Here is an 18,542-nt window from a genome sequence, read left to right on the forward strand (position 1 = left end):
AAGAACGCTCTCCCTCTCCTTACTTCCCCAACTGAGCACATTGAAGCTTGGAGAAATGAAGGCGGAACTGAACTTTTGAGTCACATTCCTGTCTCTATTTAGCAAATAATTTACGCTGAAATATTTGCATATTTCTTTATAATCCAGCCTAATATTTAATCTGAGCTGCCTTCCTAAGCTAAATCAGGAATAGCATATTCAGTAACTGACTAGAGATAGTTAAATCTGGGTTTTTTTTCACCCATCTAAGGTTACTGGCTACAACTCCTGTATTTAGAAGTTGCAAAGTACAGAGCAACAGCCAAAAAATATTCTGTCTGTTTGCAGAGAAAGGATAGCTAACACTAAAATTCTTAATGATTTTTGCTACAATGAAAGAGACCTCTAATATTCAAATGGGATTATAAGGTTAAATAGTAAAAGCAAGGCATCTTTTCCCCTTTAAGTCTTTTTCTTCAATAGCAGGTAAAGACCCAGGAATTTCCTGGCTGGCAATGAGTAGTCCCTACTCTGTAGGTTACGTGAGCCCATTGTGTGTCACCACCCTGCAGAATAAACCAGGTCTTTTTGATACATAGAACATCCTGGTGCAAGAAGTAATGGTGTTAGGTCACTGATCCAGAGCAGCCAACCACTACATCCTCATTCTGCCACCTCATCTTTTTGAAACGTTTTGAAAGGTAATTTGTTACCCCAAAGCTTTGTGCTGGGTTAGGTGTTGTCTGCTGATGTCATGCTAATTCTCTGCTAACTTTGTGAATTGTCATCCTGTGGCCTCACTACAGGAAGAATCAGTACAAAGCAGGTTAGATGGTACATTCTGTGCGCTGATCAATGCAGTAGAACTACACTTGTATGTTAAAGCCCAATTCTGACCAAATCTGTATTGCCAAGTGGTCTAGGAGGTATACTCATCTGTTTTGAATTAATATGAGACCTTGTAATTAGTGAATATGTCATTGTTATGAAGATAAATGCTTATACTGAAAAAAATATAGGTAATAGTGCTATGTAAAAGCTCCTTGTTGCTAGTCATTGGAAAAAAAAAAAAGGCAGAAATAACTGAATGACTAAAAAGAAACACGCGTACAGACTGTGAGTATGGATCCATAAATTATCATTTATATTATCATAAAAACTCATTTAAATTTCAGAATATTTTTAAAATCAACACTCACCCTTTGATTGCTATCTCTTTTTTTAGTGTTCAGAATAAATAAAAGGAAATGAACTTACAGGTTGAGACATGAGACACATTCCAGCTGCAAGGGCAATTAAAATGCTGGATACCAAAGAGTGATATGTTGATGAAGAGAGACTTTGAAAGGCTGATAGCATCTGTTAATGAAAATTCTCAGAGGCAAAAGATTTGTTTGCTCAGGTAGTTTGAGAAACAGAAAGTGTAGATAAAGGTTAGGGAGAGGAATAAATATTTTTCTAACATGATTGACTGAAGGTCAGATAGAAAGAATAATTTTACTATGTTTGAGGAGAATTCAACTAGCATAATTTTTTTCCAAGACGTTTATCTGAGGTGAATTCAGAGTTGGTTTTTTTTTGTGATGAATATGTATTTCAATTCATAGTCTGATTACCATAATCTCCTGTGATTGTTTCTTCAAAGGAATAATATTTATCATTTTTTTAGACTCAGCAGTTCCAGATATGTTTTTAAGAGAAGGCAGTCAGCAATACTCTTGCATGCTCATGCTAAAACCCCTATCATATCATACCGAAGTTTTATTAAGTTTTGTTATCAATAGTTTTGAGTTTGCAGCTGTTACTACATTTTTAGATGAATGAAGTGATACATGAGGCCAAATTTTAGCTATTTTCAAAATCCTCTGCTGTTGATAAGTGAGTAAGTTTCCTTTTTCCAGAACATTTATTGGCTATAACAGCATAAATGCACTAATATTCTCTTTTGGATAAAAAGTTATTTAAGCTTAAAAAATAACTCATTTTTGTTTCCTTTCTCAGATGATAATTCCACACAATACTTTCCTTTTTAACTCTATTTGTAATCGAATCACAATTGTGCAACTTTACCTGAGATAATAAATAATGCTTTCCATCAGTATCCCAGTTCATTGGGGGCTAGGTAGCTATTGAATTTACTCCAGCAAATAAGATATGAGGAAAATGTATTCTGAGATACCATACTGATGTTTTTACTGTATAATTCCAGTGGCTGGCGTGTTTGTAGGCAGTATAGGAATCTTTATATGTTCAGCTATGTTACATACTGAAATAAAAATACATCGAGATATGAATCAGGAGAACCCGAATTTTAAAATTGGCTCTATTACTAGTTCTCTGTCTGAGATAGGCCAAGTCATTTTTTTATTGTATGTTAAATTTATTATTTGCCTGTTTCATAGGGGAATATTGACAATAAATCTGTTAATTTGCAGTGCTTTGAGCATTATTCAGCACTGTTGTTAACATTGTTAATGTCTTTGTAAGAATTTTCTGAAAACTGGATGATGCAAAAACATCTGGTGGGAAGCAGACTCCTTTGTGTTAAGTGTAGACCACTCTGTGGGAGATAGAGGCCCGGGTATGATGTACTTCTGAAACAATGAAGCTGAACTAAAATGCATCATTAAGGCAGAGATACATCAGGAGTTTAGCAGGCTCGTTGAAGAGAAGAAGGAAATCCATACAGCCGTGTCAATGCCGGTGGGAAGGCCAGCGATGGCGTTACATACAGGAGCAGACCTTTTGTTTCTGAAATAAAGACACTGTTCGTTACACCACCTCGCTCAGACCAGCCACAGTCAAGCCTTGAGAAACGTAGTTCAGCAGCTTGGCTCATCACTGAGAAGCAGCACGCTGTTGCATTATTTACCAGGTGGCTTTTCATTTTCTATTTTTCTCCAAGTAATACAATAGGCCAAGTATATCTCCTCAAAGTCAGTATTGTCAGCGACGGATGAGTTGAATTCACCACATCTTGCAACATCTGCATGTGCTCTGATTTTGCTTTTTGTAAGCTTTCCCTTGGAGAACTGGCTTCACATGGAAAGTGCTACAGTTGTTTTCCAGACAAGTTAGGTTTTCTTTTGCAGCCTGATAATTGCTAACTCTGTGATTCCTAATTAGAATCTTTTTGCTGAGATAAATATGTAAACACAATTAGATATGTATTTTTAACGCGCAGTAATTAGCCTCATCAGTTGAGTGCTAGTCAACACATTAGGATTTTTGTTCTCTTTTAGTTTCTCAGTTGCAGGTAAAAGGTGTGAGTGATACCTACATGATGATGCCTTACAGGACTTCATGCCTGTATTTTCTTCCATTGATGTCCATGCATGTTGCAAACACAGAAAAATTACACAGCGTCTCTCTCTTGACTGTAAAGAGAACGTAAGAGACTGGCATCCAAATGTGCCTGAAGTTAAGGACAGATTAGGGCCAAAGTATCTCACTTCAGCCTCATTATGGTCAACCTGATGGCATCTGACATCAAGAGGATTATGGCTGAGAGATTTTCTATCCATGGTGGCTAGATTGTGTTTCTTCAGTAACAGGAGTAACAAAAAACCACAGCTAAATTATTATTCCCTTTATTTAAATAAAGATTTGCATAGCAAAGCTAAAACTAGCACACGGCTCTTTCAATAAACTTTGAGTCATATTGTTGTATTGAGGTATAGCTGTCTGTCCTACGCCAGGAGACTTGCTGACATTGTTGTGAAAGTCATATGTAAAAGTCCCCTTACGGAGGTGACAGCATTGCTTACGGCATCTTTATGTCTGCCCTTGGTTATTGTACTCTTTGGTCCCCTACTACGTTACTCTCATTTTACACTGGCGCAGCTTCATTCAAAAACTCTGGAGTTGCATTGACCTAAAACTTGAGTAAAAGGGATGAGTTAGAAGCAAGGCTGTTATGAAAGATCAAGGTGAAATGCATTCAGAAAGAGCCATTTAAGAAAAAAAAAATCTTTTACTTGCATTCAGCAGATCTGAATTCCTGCATGTTTAGCTGTATCCCATCCCAAGCAAATGCAGACCAGATGGTTCCTGTAAATTCTCCTTTAGAGCCAGGCAAGTTCACAGTCACACAACCAAGCTGACAGACCTGTTTGTGTAGATTTGTCTGTCTATGGATGACAGGTTGCAATAATGTAATGCATGTACAGGGTAAACTAGAGGTTTATTGAATAGAAGAAGCAGAAGAAAAAAATAACATTAGAGTGTTTGCTCCTTGGTCTAGAGGATTGTTTACTACCAGAACAGCAGAATGTAACACTCTGTGCTGGTTGCCAGATAGAAGTGCTCAGGTCAAAAACAGATGGAATGCAGTTATTCTACTTTCATTTCATAATTTCAACTTAGATGCATTAGACTGAAAGAGCGCTCCAGTGTAGAGTCATTTGCTGCATCTCTTACTGGTGACTGATTTAGTAGCTTGTTCCTTTCTTCTCCTCCTACTATAAAATTGTTAAGCAGTTATGCAAAGCATACTCGCCTGACATGTTTGGATTTTGAATGATAGGGAGTGTTTTGGGTTGGCTAGTTGTTTTTTACTCACATTTAACATGTTGATCTGTTTGCTTTTAAATTGGTGCTAGGCTCAGCGCCAGACACACGGAACATCCAAGTATATCTCAACTTACAGACCCCTGCTAAGGCGTGATAGAATGATGTTGTAGAATTTGTAGTTGTCTTGGGGAAGCACTTGACTCGATGGCCTCCTTTCTGGTGAGTTCATCGTGCCCTCGTCAAACACAACTCCACACTTAAATCCCTGAAGTTCACTCACAGGCCACATTCTTACTTCTCCACATCATGTCCCAGATACATAGTTAAAAACACAAGTATTCAGATCAGAGCCGATGTTCATTCAGCTGACACAAACATGCTGCATGCTGGGAAAATATACCCCTCAAAGATCTTTGGTACTCAGCAAGGCAAAAGAAAGAGGGACTGCAAGCAAATGCTCTTTTTATTTCGAATAGGAGCCTCAAGTCCTCCTAAATCTTGCCAGGAACATTCAGGAGAAGAGTGATTTACCTAAGTGGGTAATTTTTTTTTCAGTAAGTACTTTGGTGCCAATTGTGAGGGCTCACGTGATGCTACAGATGTTCCAGTGTGGTCGTTTGCTTATGACACGTTTTACGATTGCTGTTTTTCATACGAGTAAGTTCAATGATGTAGCACACAGAACTTTATCTTCTGAGCAAACCGCTCAGATTATTTCTTCTTACGTGGATGTGGGAGAAATTTCCTGAACTTTCATAGATGCGAAAGAGTGAAATGTCCTCTTTGTTTGTAGGGTCAGTTGAGAAATGCTTGTTTCAAAGAGATGATCTGAAAGACTGAGATACACGCTTTGCTTCCCTGGCAGAAGCATGAAGATGCTGAGTGAGTTTGTGTCTTAGTCCAGCTGCAGGGAGGACTGCCTAGAATGTAATTCTGTCTGGGTTGTTTAAAGTACAGAGATAGCATTGCAACAAATAACATTTTCCCTGCTTTGAGGGAAATTTATATTGAATATTTCCCTCTCTGCAACCTTCAGTCAGCAAAACTCAAAATTCTTGCTTCAGCTCACTGAGTAGTAAACTGGGCACTTGTTTTGTTCTAGTTTTATTACTATAGTTGCCTCCATCCCAATCATTTTGCAGACTGTTTAGATGAGGGTTAGCTCTTTTAAGTTATCAGCCTTTTAAGAATAAGCCAGACAATGACATATTTGAATATTAAAGGCAGGATTGTCTAAGCTTTTAGTAGGCACAGATCAGATTGACTTGTATGATTTCATTCAAAGGTCACAGCAGCAACCCCTCCCCACGACATGGCTAAGAGGGACCAAGATGTAAACATGACCTGTCAAGTGTGGGCATCGCCGTCGTGTGAGCAGACACATTTGTAAATCAGTAATGCCAACATGTTAATAACGTGGTGCAGCGGAGGGATCACTGCGCTATCAGACCAGCTAGCTGCAGAAGCAGTGCTTCCAGAAAAACACACGCTTTCCATCCTGCTGCTCTTTCACGCTCAACGTACAACTTAAAAAAGAGAGGTTGAAAGATCAGATTGGGATCTGAATGAATTTTTCCTGTTGTCTGTATTTGTGTTAATGACTGTAGAATAAATCACCTCTGAATTTTAGTAATGGTATTATGAACCTGTTTTGAGATGATCTCATTGCTGTAATCTTCTAGGAGGATGTCAGTTTTTCATATCTTATCTAATATTTTTTGGCTTTATCGACTGAAGTAGTATAAACCAGGAACAGTATTAATGAAAGCCTTTCCTGCATGGCTTCTTCACAGACCTGTGGTGGATTATCTGTCCTTTAGTCTTTCAGGATAGATCTGATGCAGACTGTAGAAAAACTACAAAATACAGAGCATCGCTGTGGCTGACTGGTTTCCTTTAGGGTGTATGAGATGAGAGGCATCCCTGAGAGTTCAGCACCTCCGGGATGCTCAGGGACAAGCATCTCTTGTGAAGCATTCACACGGTGCGTTTTCTGGAGGGTAGGGAATGGAAAAGCTCCGTGTACAGGTCTGGTCACTGACATGCACAAAATAGGGAAAATAATTTCCCCGTTCATTACCCAGGCAGTACTCCTGAACTGTCACAGCTTGCGTTGTTATGCTAAGGAGAAAGAAAAGTTCACATTGAAGATAAAATGGGCCTTTTATTTAAACAATCACACCGCTTATGTAACAGCTCTCTTAATGGTGAAGTGCAGCTGAGCCTGGAACATGTTGTTTTCAGAAATGTCACGTAATGGGTAACAACGTAAAGTGTAGTAAACGGCGCTGAAGGCGATGGGCATGGAGAGAGACCAGAGGGTGGGAACACGGAACGTGTGTTTGCGGGGACGTGAGTGTGCCGCCCTACTGGAAGCAGGAGGTTGGAACCAGGCTTCGTAAAGCAAGGGGAGTGGGCTTTGTAAAGGCCATCAGAGGACTGGGCTAACGAGCCACTGCAGGAGGGGCGAATGGTCCTTCTCAAAGTGAGGACGAGACGGGGAGAACGCCCAAGAAAGGCGAGCTGGCACAGCACGGACCATGACCATGGGGAGGGTTTCAAGAACTGACAAGGGTCGAGGGAACTGACTGTAAAGACTTGGTGTGGGAAGGAGAAACAGGAGAGAAGGCAGAAATGATGAAGCTCTGGAACTTTTTCACAATAAGATTACTGTAATTGTGTTTTCATGCATAGGAAAGGCTGCTGAGCAACCTTGCTCTTCTCATTCTTGAAATGGCAACCACTGACTAATACACACACATGAAAAAACACACACCCCACGCCCACACAAACATGCAATTGCACAAAATTAGGAAAATTGCTCATCTTTCTTCTGAGATGTTCAAGGTTTGACAAAGCAAGCTCTGACTCAAACAGTGTTCTCTGAAACTGGGTGCATGGCAGTCAACCAATGGGACCTGCTCTCCAGCATGTTCATTTTCACTTATTTCCTTGAGACAATTCCTAAGTTTTCTATACGTTATTAGCAAAAAAATAGAGGTATAGATTTTTGTGTGTGTTGTATTTTTTGTAATATGTTGAACCATTTTGTTTGATTTAGAGTGAAAAAAATAGACTTAAGGACTGTTTTCTCTTGTTTACAGCAAACTCAAGGTTCGTACTTAGACACTATATGAATGATGAAACAAAGTTGTAAATATTCATTACTTAGTGGAATCATATTTTTTAAAAGCACATCTTTGTACACAAAGCATTTGTAAATCCCCGTTAGTGGTATTTATGTTCCCACGTCAAAATTCCTCGTTTGCAGCCGACCAAACATCTTAGGCTTAGATCTTCCTCCTACATGTAATGGAATCACAGTGCTGTCACAGACATCACAGCCATTTTTGTAAAATATGATGTTAAGGAAGACTGAGTTCATTGTACTATACATATGTAAATGCCTCCCTTTCAATAGTCTCAGGGGAAGGAAGATGCCAGAAAGAATTCCCAACCAGCGTACATATTAGTTGTCACCACCTTTCACGGGATAGTAAAGCACATTCATACAAAGAAAAGCATTAAGAATCAAGGAGGCTGCGCAGGGAAAAGTGAGGGCATTTGGGTGAGACTTAGGGAGGTCACGTGGCAAATTATAACAATCTCACTGCGATCCGGAAAATCACACTCTTCCCTTGTTTGTGCCTGTAATGAGGTAACGATGCAGCTCCTCTGGCTTCAGGCAGCCACTGCAGATTTACAGCAGCCTACGGAAGATCAGGCTGCAGCAAACGTTCTTCATTATCAATGGACCCCTACAATAATATCTGAGTTCAGAATAGCTACGGGTGTAATTTGAAGCAGTGGATGTGTTGTTCCTCTGTATCTCAAACTCCTTTCAGTTTCAGAAGTGCAGGGGACTGGTTATCGCAGAGCACGATTGATTGATTGATTGTTGATCCTGTATGTTTATGTGTTTGTGTGTGTAAGACATTCTGAGCTTCTGAAATCCGGCTGTGGATAAGAAATCCACAGTATGACTAAATGACTGGACTGGAAGTTTTGCAAATAAATTATCTGAACAGGAACACAGCTCACAGGGATGCTTCTGTATAAAGAAACTCCACTGGAAACCACTGTGTGTGCGTGAAGTAGATGACCTCTCCCTTTGATTGGCACCCACTCAAATTTGAAACAATTAGAACGATAAAAAAAAAATAATTTCCTGAATCAAAACAGGTAATTCACCAAATTCCCAGCTACATACTATAATAAAGGGATGCAAACCAATTTCTGATGACACTTACTTAGCATGACTTGAAGCAGATTGCCATTCCCAGTTCCACCAGCTTTTGCTTGGGGACTTGACTTGAGCTCTGTCTGCCGCCCAGGCATGGCTCTTCTCAAGAAATGAAATGCTGTTTGCTTGTATAATTTCCCACTGTGCAGTCTTTGGTCATTCTGTGCTGCTTCTCTCCTCAGTTGAGACTGCTAAATGAGTTGGTATTATCTTAATGAAAGCATTGAAAGTGTGGTTAATGCTGCTAGACTCCATATTTAAAAACATTTTTGGAAATCAAAGTGAATATCAGTAAAATATTCTCCTGTGGTTCGCGGCTCCAATAACCAGTACAATGACTTAATTGGCATTCTTGTGCAGCGCTTGGATCTTTGCCAGTTAATGACCCATTGCTGCAGTCTGCACAGGCAAATTACCCCTTCTGTCCAGCTCTTCAGGCTGATGGACTTTTGCCCAAGTAATGGCTGCAGGCTCCTATTCTCAGCTGGCACGGACCCCAGCACGACCATAAACATCCCTGAGAGGATCATAATATGATATATTGGACAGATTCTGGTGCGCCTCACGGTAATATACCGCCGAGCAATTCTGCTGAAGTCAGTGACTTTGGCAGTGGCGTAGCTGAAAGAAGAAACTGGTCTCTCCACTGTTGCTTTCTCAAGTAATGAAGCACTTGCAGGCTCTTAGCTAGTCTGTGTCCTTTTAGATGATGCAAGTTTTGTGAACCCTTTGTCAAACATTCAAAATAGTTTTTGGTTTTGTTCTGGTTTTAAATGGTTGCATTGTCTCTTCTCCCTACAGGATTTTCCATTCTTCAGGCGATTATGGAAGCAGCAGTACAGAACAACTGGCAAGTGACAGCCAGATCTGTAGGAAGCATAAAGGATGTTCAAGAGTTCAGAAGAATTATAGAGGAGATGGACAGACGGCAAGAGAAAAGATACTTAATTGACTGTGAAGTAGACAGAATCAACACCATTTTGGAACAGGTATATGCTTTTCAGAAATTGTGATGCCTCTGTGACACACATCATTAATGTTTCCAGAACTGTCTTTTTCTAGAAATTGATTAAATATCCATTGAGATATGAGTCCCAACAACTGGCCAGTTACCTAGTAAAATTAAAATGTCTCTCATAGTTGGTGACAGCGCTTACATGTAACCTACCAGGAAATATCTCTGTGATATTTTTTTCCCAAATGTTAATAATGAATTATTTTGAAGTAGATTAAGAACCTAAAACCTCAGCTGCCAGAGGAACATTACTGGCGTCAGGACTACTTGTAGGGATGGCGAGACAGGTGCAGTTTGTTGAGTAGAACATGAAACAAGGAATAAGAAGCTAGTGAAGTAGTTTTGAATCATGTTAAAGAGTTCCTAAATGGAAATATTGCTAATGAAAAATTCAGCTCGCAGTCCAAATGGCTCATTAGCACTTTTTGGTACATAAAGCTCTTCCCCCTGCACAGCAAGTACTATTGACAGACTAAAATTGTGGGTGATGGAGTCTAAACACCTTTATTGGGGAAGATGGTCTTTTGGGTGACTGTTTTGCTGTTGCGTGGCCTTCCCAGTGCTTGCTCAGGGGACTTTCCATAGCCCCTGGCCATCCCAGAGTGCTACCCAGAATGCCTGTGCCACTGGTCGTGCTGTGCAACGTGCTCGAAGAGGGGTAGTAACACATACACATGGCAGGGAGCGGAAGCAGGACAAGTCCCTGCTGCCTGGGCTCACAGCAAGGCTGGTGTTGGTACGGAACCAAATCCATGCTGCTTGTTTATTCATAGGCATGTGGGAATTCACTTACATTAAGACCGAAAAACCCTCTGATTATTGCCACTTCGTAAGTTTAACTGTGGGTTTATAGTATGGAATAGATCAAAAGTAACATTTAAATTTCATGAAGCATTAGCATATCTCTTAGAAACGTTGTATTGTAAACTAGTCGCAAACTGACCTCACTGCCATAGAAAACGCAAAAGCTGTATTCACTGGGTGACTTCTCAAAATATCCAGTTCCCCTCAAGCCTTGAGGTGTCTCACTGAGGGCCAGTCTGCGGGGACTGAATCGCTGTGGTCACAGCCAGGTCCTGTAGCTGCTGGTTACAGAGGGCAGCAGGGAGGAGAGAGGTGCTCAAGAGAACGTCGCACAGGCTGGTGCTGGTCCGTAGCTCTGACAGCCGGTATGGTTCATAGAATCATAGAATGGTTAGAGTTGGAAGGGACCTCAAAGATCATCTAGTTCCAACCCCCCTGCCATGGGCAGGGAAACTCTTCACTACACCAGGTTGCCCAAAGCCTCATCCAACCTGGCCTTGAACACTTCCAGGGATGGGGCACTCACAACTTCCCTGGGCAACCTGTTCCAGTGCCTCACCACCCTCTGAGTGAAAAATTTCTGCCTTATACCTAATCTAAATCTGCCCTCTTTCAGTTTAAAGCCATTGCCCCTTGTCCTATCACTACATGCCCTTGGAAAAAGTCCCTCTCCAGCTTTCCTGTAGATCCCCAATGGTTGTGATACTAATACAGAGCATTGCATTTTACACTGTATTTTCAGTCAATATGGTGAGTGCACCCTTTAGGGAAATTCATACAGCAAAGTGTAAGAAACTTGTTGTTGGGTTTTTTTCCTTCCGTTTGCTCATGTTCTTGCAAAATATGCAAAGCACCATACCTACAGCCCACTCTTCTGAAAATGATGCAGGAGAGCACTCCCGAGCCAAGCTTAAATAGCTCTTTGGGCCCACTCTCAACTGGAGAGCAGGTCTTTTGTTTGATCTTTCTAACTCCATTTACATTTTGTTCTCTGTTTTTCTTATATTGTGCAAGTGAGAGGGAAAAAAAAAAAATCAAACCATTCCAGTACCTAAAATGAGAGCTATATACCGAGCAAATCACGTAGGAAAAAAGTGGCAAACTCCTTTCTTCTGCAAGCATTCTAAATTCAAACCTAGTGAAGCTTTCTATCCATGTGATTAGCATCTGTGTAACTAAAGATTTGCTATTGGGACCTCCAGGTTTCCCCATACTCTACAATATACTGTACAGTTCTCACGCTTTTGCATAATTAGAGCCTTTCTGTTGTCATTATTGCATTGTACGTGGCCCATCTCTCTACTGTTAAATGACTTTTTCTGTATTTTACCCGCCGTCCATCTTTCGAACTTTATTTACACGAAATTGTGACATTTCCATGAAGTCTTTGTCCTAAATTATCTTAAATATTTCGAAAAGATCTTAAAATTTTCTTGCAGTTGGATTTTAGGACTGTGTCAACCAGTTTTAGCCAATCAGTTGAACACTATCAGTCCATTGTTTTGCAACAAAATCCTGCAGTCGTTTTCACACATAAATACGATGTCATCTATGTCACCCAATTGATGTAATACGCCTATTTCTGCTTAATTTCACTGAAGATACTCATGAGCAAAATTGTTTGAATTTGCAGTATCAAAAATGGATTTAGAACTTTTTGTTTAGGAAACCAAGCTAGGTAGTAAAGCAAACTAAACATACCTTTCAAGGTAACTACTCTAGTACTAATCATGTCTTTTTAGTAGTCTAACAAGAGAGGTTCGGTTATGCAGCACTTTTTAATCAGTATTGTCTCATTTATTTTACTGGGACTATTCACAAAGAATTGCCCAAGCAGATCCCACACTAGTGCCTCTGATGCTAAAAATATCTTCTGACAACAATTTCCAGAGTGGTTTTTTTATCTGATACTGAAAAGCAACCACTTAAGTTTCTGCAGGGAAAGTCAGTAAAGGTGGATCCCAGGTTGATAGCTCAACAATTTCTGGTTTTAGGCTTTTCCTTCCATCTTACATTGTTACCTTCTCATAATGTAGTTAAAAAATCTCCCAAATATGTATGGTACTTAAATCCAGCCAGCTAGTTTGCTCAAGGGAGTGGTGAGTTGTCTTCTTTATAGCCAACTCTGTGTACTGATAGCATACCTTTGAGGGGGAAGATAACTCTGGATTTGCATATTTCAAATCCAGCGGTTTATTGCAGTTTAGGAAGTCAAATCGGTGCCTTGTGTGGAGTCTCGAAAGTCTGCTCAGCTAAGAGGCAGTACCATCAGAGCGTGTTAACAGCGTGCCGACTGCACAGCTGCAGGTGGCTTGGAAGAGCTTTTTCCCAGTGAGAACAAAGGGAAGCCAAGATGCTCTACCTCTAATGGCAGAGTACTGGTGGACAAACCCTGCCTCACGGAGGGTTGGTGTAAGCTGCCCTAGCCCAGCTGCCTTTCCATCCTTCTCCCATTTTGGCCTCCTAAGGAGCACATCTTCAAAGGTCAAGCCTCCCATCACCTTCTGGGAGTGATGCCTCTCTCCAGAGAGGGACTTGACTGTGTTCACTGTGAGGATGTGTGGTACCTGCCATTTCATTTTCTCAGGGACAACAGGAGCGTTTGCCAGTGACCCTGGCTTTCAGAAGCTTAAATAGGACTTGTTCAAGAACAAAAATCATAGCAGAAATAAACAGAATGTAAATCACTAAACAGTCTACACACGTGCTGAGTTTGCTATCAGACTTTTGGGCTCTTGGCCAGACCATTCAGCAAACTTGTCAGTTCTCTGCTCCAAAAACTGAATATCATGGTTTCATGTTAGTGCTTGGATTAAATAAGAGTGACCTCTTCTCCTATATCAGTGTGGGCATTTCTATTTCTTTTATGCTTTTTTCAACCAGTTCAAACCAGGGTATACCTCTCCTCCAAAAGCATAGGCTTATCTAAAGACAATTACACATCTGAGGATCTTTCTCAGAGAATTCAGATTCTGCTGGAATATTCTGTACCTTCCTCCAGCGACGTACAGACATGTGAGTCAGTGACCTTGAGTATTGCATATGCCTTTAGCATCTGGCACATCTGTATGTCTCTGTAGTTCCAAGATCTGAAATCTGTCATATGAAGTATTTCTCTTCTCAGGGCTGGCTGGTACCCAGGAAAGGATCTCTCTCAGCTGTCTCCCCCTGGTCTGTATATGTAAGATAGGGGAAAGCGGTCACCTCAGCTCCTACTCTGCCTGGGTAACCTGTTTTGTGCCAGCTTTCATGCTGCAGCGCTTCTGGTTTCATTCCCCTTCCAGAGAATCTAGTGATGGGCCCCATATTGTGTCCTAGAGGTGGATACCCTGCCCCAATCACCTCTGGCCCTGTCTCTTCAGCTACAGAGTAAGGGGAAGCAGAGAGATTAATAGTCATTCCGTAAGTTTCCATCTGTTTGTTCACTTGCCCTATAGTTCTATAACCATTGAGCGTGTGGATCCGTATCCCTCCTTCCACAACAAAAGTATATCCAATTTAATCATCTAGTGGCCTCTCAAGCATACAGATAGCAACACTTATGTCATGCAAAATTCATAAGCTCCCCACACTTCTTGTCCCTTGACGCTAAAATATTCCAGTATTCCTTCACAGATAGATATGAAATTTTGTTCTCATAAACAGAAGAACATTTTCTTCTGAGAACTAACAGTAAGCTTTAGCCTGTTCAACCGTGTATTTAGAGACATGTTTTTAAGTTAAGAAATACGTTTTTCTATTCCCAAGATAACAGGCTGTATTTCAGACTAGAGTGACTCTGTGTCCATTTAGAAGAAAATCTCCTGAGGGAAAATAAGGAGGAAGAAACTCCATTCAGGATCAAAATGGTGAAACTTTACAAAAGACCTGTTTATTCCAGAGGCTGCATGCTTTTATCAAAAGGGCACTATCTCCAAACATAGCCGTAAAGGTTAGGCTCCAAGGCAATCTCTGTATTGAGTGGAGGCATCTCACAAAGCAGAAGCAATATTACAGAAGAGAATGCAGTCCTCAAAATTTTACAATGACAGTCGAACTGTCAAAGATGACTTGAAGTACAGCATCCGTAGGATTAAGAAGGGTAATCTGATTGACTGAACCCTGTCCAGTGCAAGCACTGACTATGACTTGACCTTTGAGTCTGAAATTTTGAGATTAGGAGGATGGTCTGCAGGTTTTCAGTACAGCCACAGCTGTATCCTTCTGAAGAGCTGTTCAGATCTCAGAGGAGTGTGTTCCCTGCACAACAGCTTTCACATTTGGGGTGTCATTAGAATAAATGCCAAACTGCAGTATTTGATTGACCAATAGTCATTAAAAACAACAACAATGAGGAAAAATGTAAGTGAAAAAAAATCAATGCCGCTTCGATGTAAGCTTCCTGGTTTATGTGTTGTGTTATAAACAGTCTGGTGTGGGTTTGCCTGTGTTCTCTGTAGCAATTAAAAATACAGTAGCTGCCTATAAACACAGTGGGATGCTTGAAGGAGGAGTAGAGCTTCAGCTTCTGCTTTGCTTATGAGCCCCAGTGATGCTGTCTCCTCTGAAGGTACTGTCCTGCCTGGAGCACAGCCTCCCGAGCACTGTGCTGCTGCCGCATTCTCCAGGAATTTATGCCATGGCTGGAGCTGTGCAGAGCAGAGGAGGGGCTTCAGCTGAGGCTCCAAGAGAGTATCTGATACATACAGTGTTGTGTAATGTCACTCAGAAGCCGGTACGATTAATTTTTGTGTTTCCAATGGACCAGAAACGTAAAATTTAGGACATTTCTTCATTAGGTGCTCATGAGTATTGCTGAAACCAGGATCTAAAGCAAAGCCAACGGTCACTTCTTTCCCTTCACATCCAGAGAGTTTCAGCAGCTCACAGGTCTGTGTGGGTGTGTGGGGAGGAAAGGGGAATGACTTGGGGCAGTCACTCTCAGGACCGTAGCTAGCAGAAGGTAAGTGAAAAATGGGCATATGTCAAAAGCCACAGCTGTGTCTGCCTGCTCCCATCAGCTGTAAAACTAATAAAGGGCCAGAGATGAATCGCTAAAGCGGAAAGTAGTAACATCTTGGGTTGATCTGCCCCACATATGGCACATTTCACACATACCTGAGGAGAGAATTTCTAGCTTGTAAATACTAATGTCTCTCCAAAGCCGTCATCCGGACTTCATCATGCAAGGCAGATTCCAAATGACAGGAATTTAACAGAGTATTAGTCATCCTGCAGAATGACTGAGGTAATGGCACACAAAGCTCCAAAGTGTTCAAAAGACATTAAAGCACAGTTTTGAATCTATCTGATCAGTAATAATAATAATTAATACAAAGTGTCTCACGGTAAACGCGCAAGCTGCCGTATGTAGAAGACCACTGCCAAGCAGCTCTTGTGTCTTACGCCAGAAGCATATGAACCTGAAGTCACCATTAGAGTTTTTATTTTTCTGTGATAGCAGCAATTACTCATTTTATGTTTTATGGTAATTCATGGGATATAAATGCACACACCAATGCACACACATGCATCTGCTTTTGATATTTTGCATATTTTTACCACAACATTTGTAATATGCTTTTATGCAGTTAGAGCCGTATTATATGGCAACCTCTGCATCGCTGCTAAATGTACAGAGAACCAAAATCTTTTCTCAGTTCCACTGCTGCAAGAATAGAGCCAACCATTATCCTGAACATTATCCTGGAGACAATACTTAAATTGATACCACTGTGCTCATAGAGAGATTGTATTTGCTTTGAACTTCAGTTAATAGGTAGCTGTAAAAGCACAATTTGCCGCATAGTTCACCTTTCTTTGCAGCTTCTCAGTGCACAGTTTGTCCACATGTGTGTGCCCTTAGGAAGCCCTCTGAGGGTCCCGCTTATGATTTAGCCCGTGTCCACATTGTATGAGCTGCTTCTGCAGCTGGCACTAATTGTTGCCCTTGTTGACAGTCTCAGTAGGAAAGTTGAGCCTGAGGGTCACTTGAGATAGCCCCTCACTCCTGCATTTGATGTACTTGGGAAGCAAATGTACACACTGATGCTTCTCATGCCATACCTGGGCTGTGGGGAAAGGATTTGGCCTTTCGTTAGCTCTACTGGTATTTTTCAAAAACAACATGCACAAGAAGTCCTTTAAAAATACAGAGTGTTTGAGGGAAAGGGAGAGCTGGCTGAGATTTGCTCAACGTGTGATCTCCTGAGGTTTTTGTCCCACTGTATTTGTCCATCTCCCCATCCCTAATAGCTCTGGGAATCTTTTCTACCTCTTCTAAGCCCCTGGCTAATTTTAAAATCCCTCACTCACACATCTCTTCAGGTTTTAAAAATCAGTGCTGTATAAAAGTTGCTTTGTTACAGTCCTAGCATTTAATGTGGGTCTTTCTTCTCCGTATAAAGGATAAACCCTTTCATCTTTGCAGACATTACCTTAATTTCTGCATCTGTCTCTCAAATAGTTTAATGCTTGAAACTCTGCTTTTAACCAAAGGCTTTCCTTAATTAGTTTCCAAGGCAACCATCTTGGCAACAATTCCGATGAACCAACTGCAGAGAGAGGAAGGAAACATACTATCAAAATGAATAGTAATAGCACAATACCACTGTGCCAACAGGCGTTGTACATCACCAGAGACAGCGTGATAGTTCTGGTGTCTCATAAGTTCATTTACAAGGGAAGAAGTCCCGACTCAGTGAAAGAAAAGCCGCACAGGAGCGCGTGTCTCTTTTCCACAGCTGACAGCTTGGATCCATGGCTTTGGTGCGGTATGAATCACCTATCTAGGGGGGGAAGAGAACCACTGGTGCTTTTCAGGGCCCCTCGTGCGCCAAGATGTTCCCAAGTGCGTTTCGTAGAGCACTGTTACACGGCAGTTCGAATAGCAGATTGTTGGAGCGGGGGCCACCCCACTGGGCTTTTTTAGCCCAAATGCTGACAGTGCAGTATATAAGACGCTAGCAACTGATAGCTACAGCTTTGCAGGAGAAGGTCCCTAAACATGAGGTCCCTAAGTGTGATCCAGAGCCGTGGTGCATTTGCTCTGGGCTACAGATGGGTTTGGATCAGGCCATAATATGGCAAAGTGCCGTCCCAGTGCAAATCACTCACTGCTTGTAGTTATACATTCATACATGGTTCCTGTCTCTTATCACACCTTCATACCAGTGCAATTCCACTGGCCTCCGTGAAGCAGATTAAAGCTACCAGGGGTAGCCTGGGTTAAATTGGTAAAGAATCAGGCCCTATAAGTTATCAACTAAACCTCAAATACAAATTCGTCCCACAGAATTCAACCAGCAAGATGGAAAACAGCATAGCAATTTGAGAGGAAGTTAATGTTCCCAGGCTTAAAAAAAGCCCATGTTACTAAATTAAATTTATTTGTGTCACACCATGGGCGTGCATGTATAGGTATAATAGCATCTGTGCTACTGGAAGATCATTCTTCCAAAACATGTAATGAATAAAATTATCGACAATATACACAGATCCTTAAAAATACCCTGAGTGTCTTTTATCTCAGGAGAATGCATGTAACGAATCAGAAAGGAAAAATATTGCTGTACCTTTATTACCTCGTATGAGTAAAACGGCCTCCCCTGCTGCATAGACTAACTCTAGTAAAAATAAATTAACTCTTCGTAATCTCTTTTGTTTCATGGTTTATGCACCAGGTTATACAGAGAATATTGCAGAGCGCTGTTTGTAGTGAAGCAGAATAAACCTTTCAGACTCCTTGAAAGCATTGAAAAGAGCAAACTGAATGCAATTTTAGTCACAGTAAAATTCCATTTATAATAAAAAGCGTAAGAAAAAGTAACCTTGTTTTTCCTAGAGGAGGTTGCACAGATTTTTTTTTTTTCTTAATTTCATAGGGCATTTAAAAAGGAAAGGAAACGCTCAAAAGGAAAAAGAGAAAGAATGGCCACTATTCAGTATTTTTCAGTCTGCTTGAAGGCAGTGCTCTGCAGCACAAAACCCCTTCCAAAAGATTCTCATGTG

At 41.0% G+C, this 18,542-nt stretch overlaps 1 protein-coding gene across 5 annotated transcripts in view; it reads left to right on the forward strand.

Moving 5' to 3' along the window:
* The window catches only part of GRIA3 (glutamate ionotropic receptor AMPA type subunit 3), a 153,348-nt gene that overhangs the window by 59,330 nt on the left and 75,476 nt on the right, over positions 1–18,542 (forward strand). For all 5 annotated transcript variants that reach the window (XM_086619427.1, XM_086619426.1, XM_086619429.1 and 2 more), the window contains exon 4: positions 9,536–9,723. In XM_086619427.1, the coding sequence (XP_086475553.1) occupies positions 9,536–9,723 (188 nt within the window). The remainder of the gene's footprint in view (positions 1–9,535; positions 9,724–18,542) is intronic.

Source organism: Tauraco erythrolophus, chromosome 13 (assembly GCF_009769465.1).
Source record: "Tauraco erythrolophus isolate bTauEry1 chromosome 13, bTauEry1.pri, whole genome shotgun sequence".
Lineage (NCBI taxonomy): Eukaryota > Metazoa > Chordata > Aves > Musophagiformes > Musophagidae > Tauraco > Tauraco erythrolophus.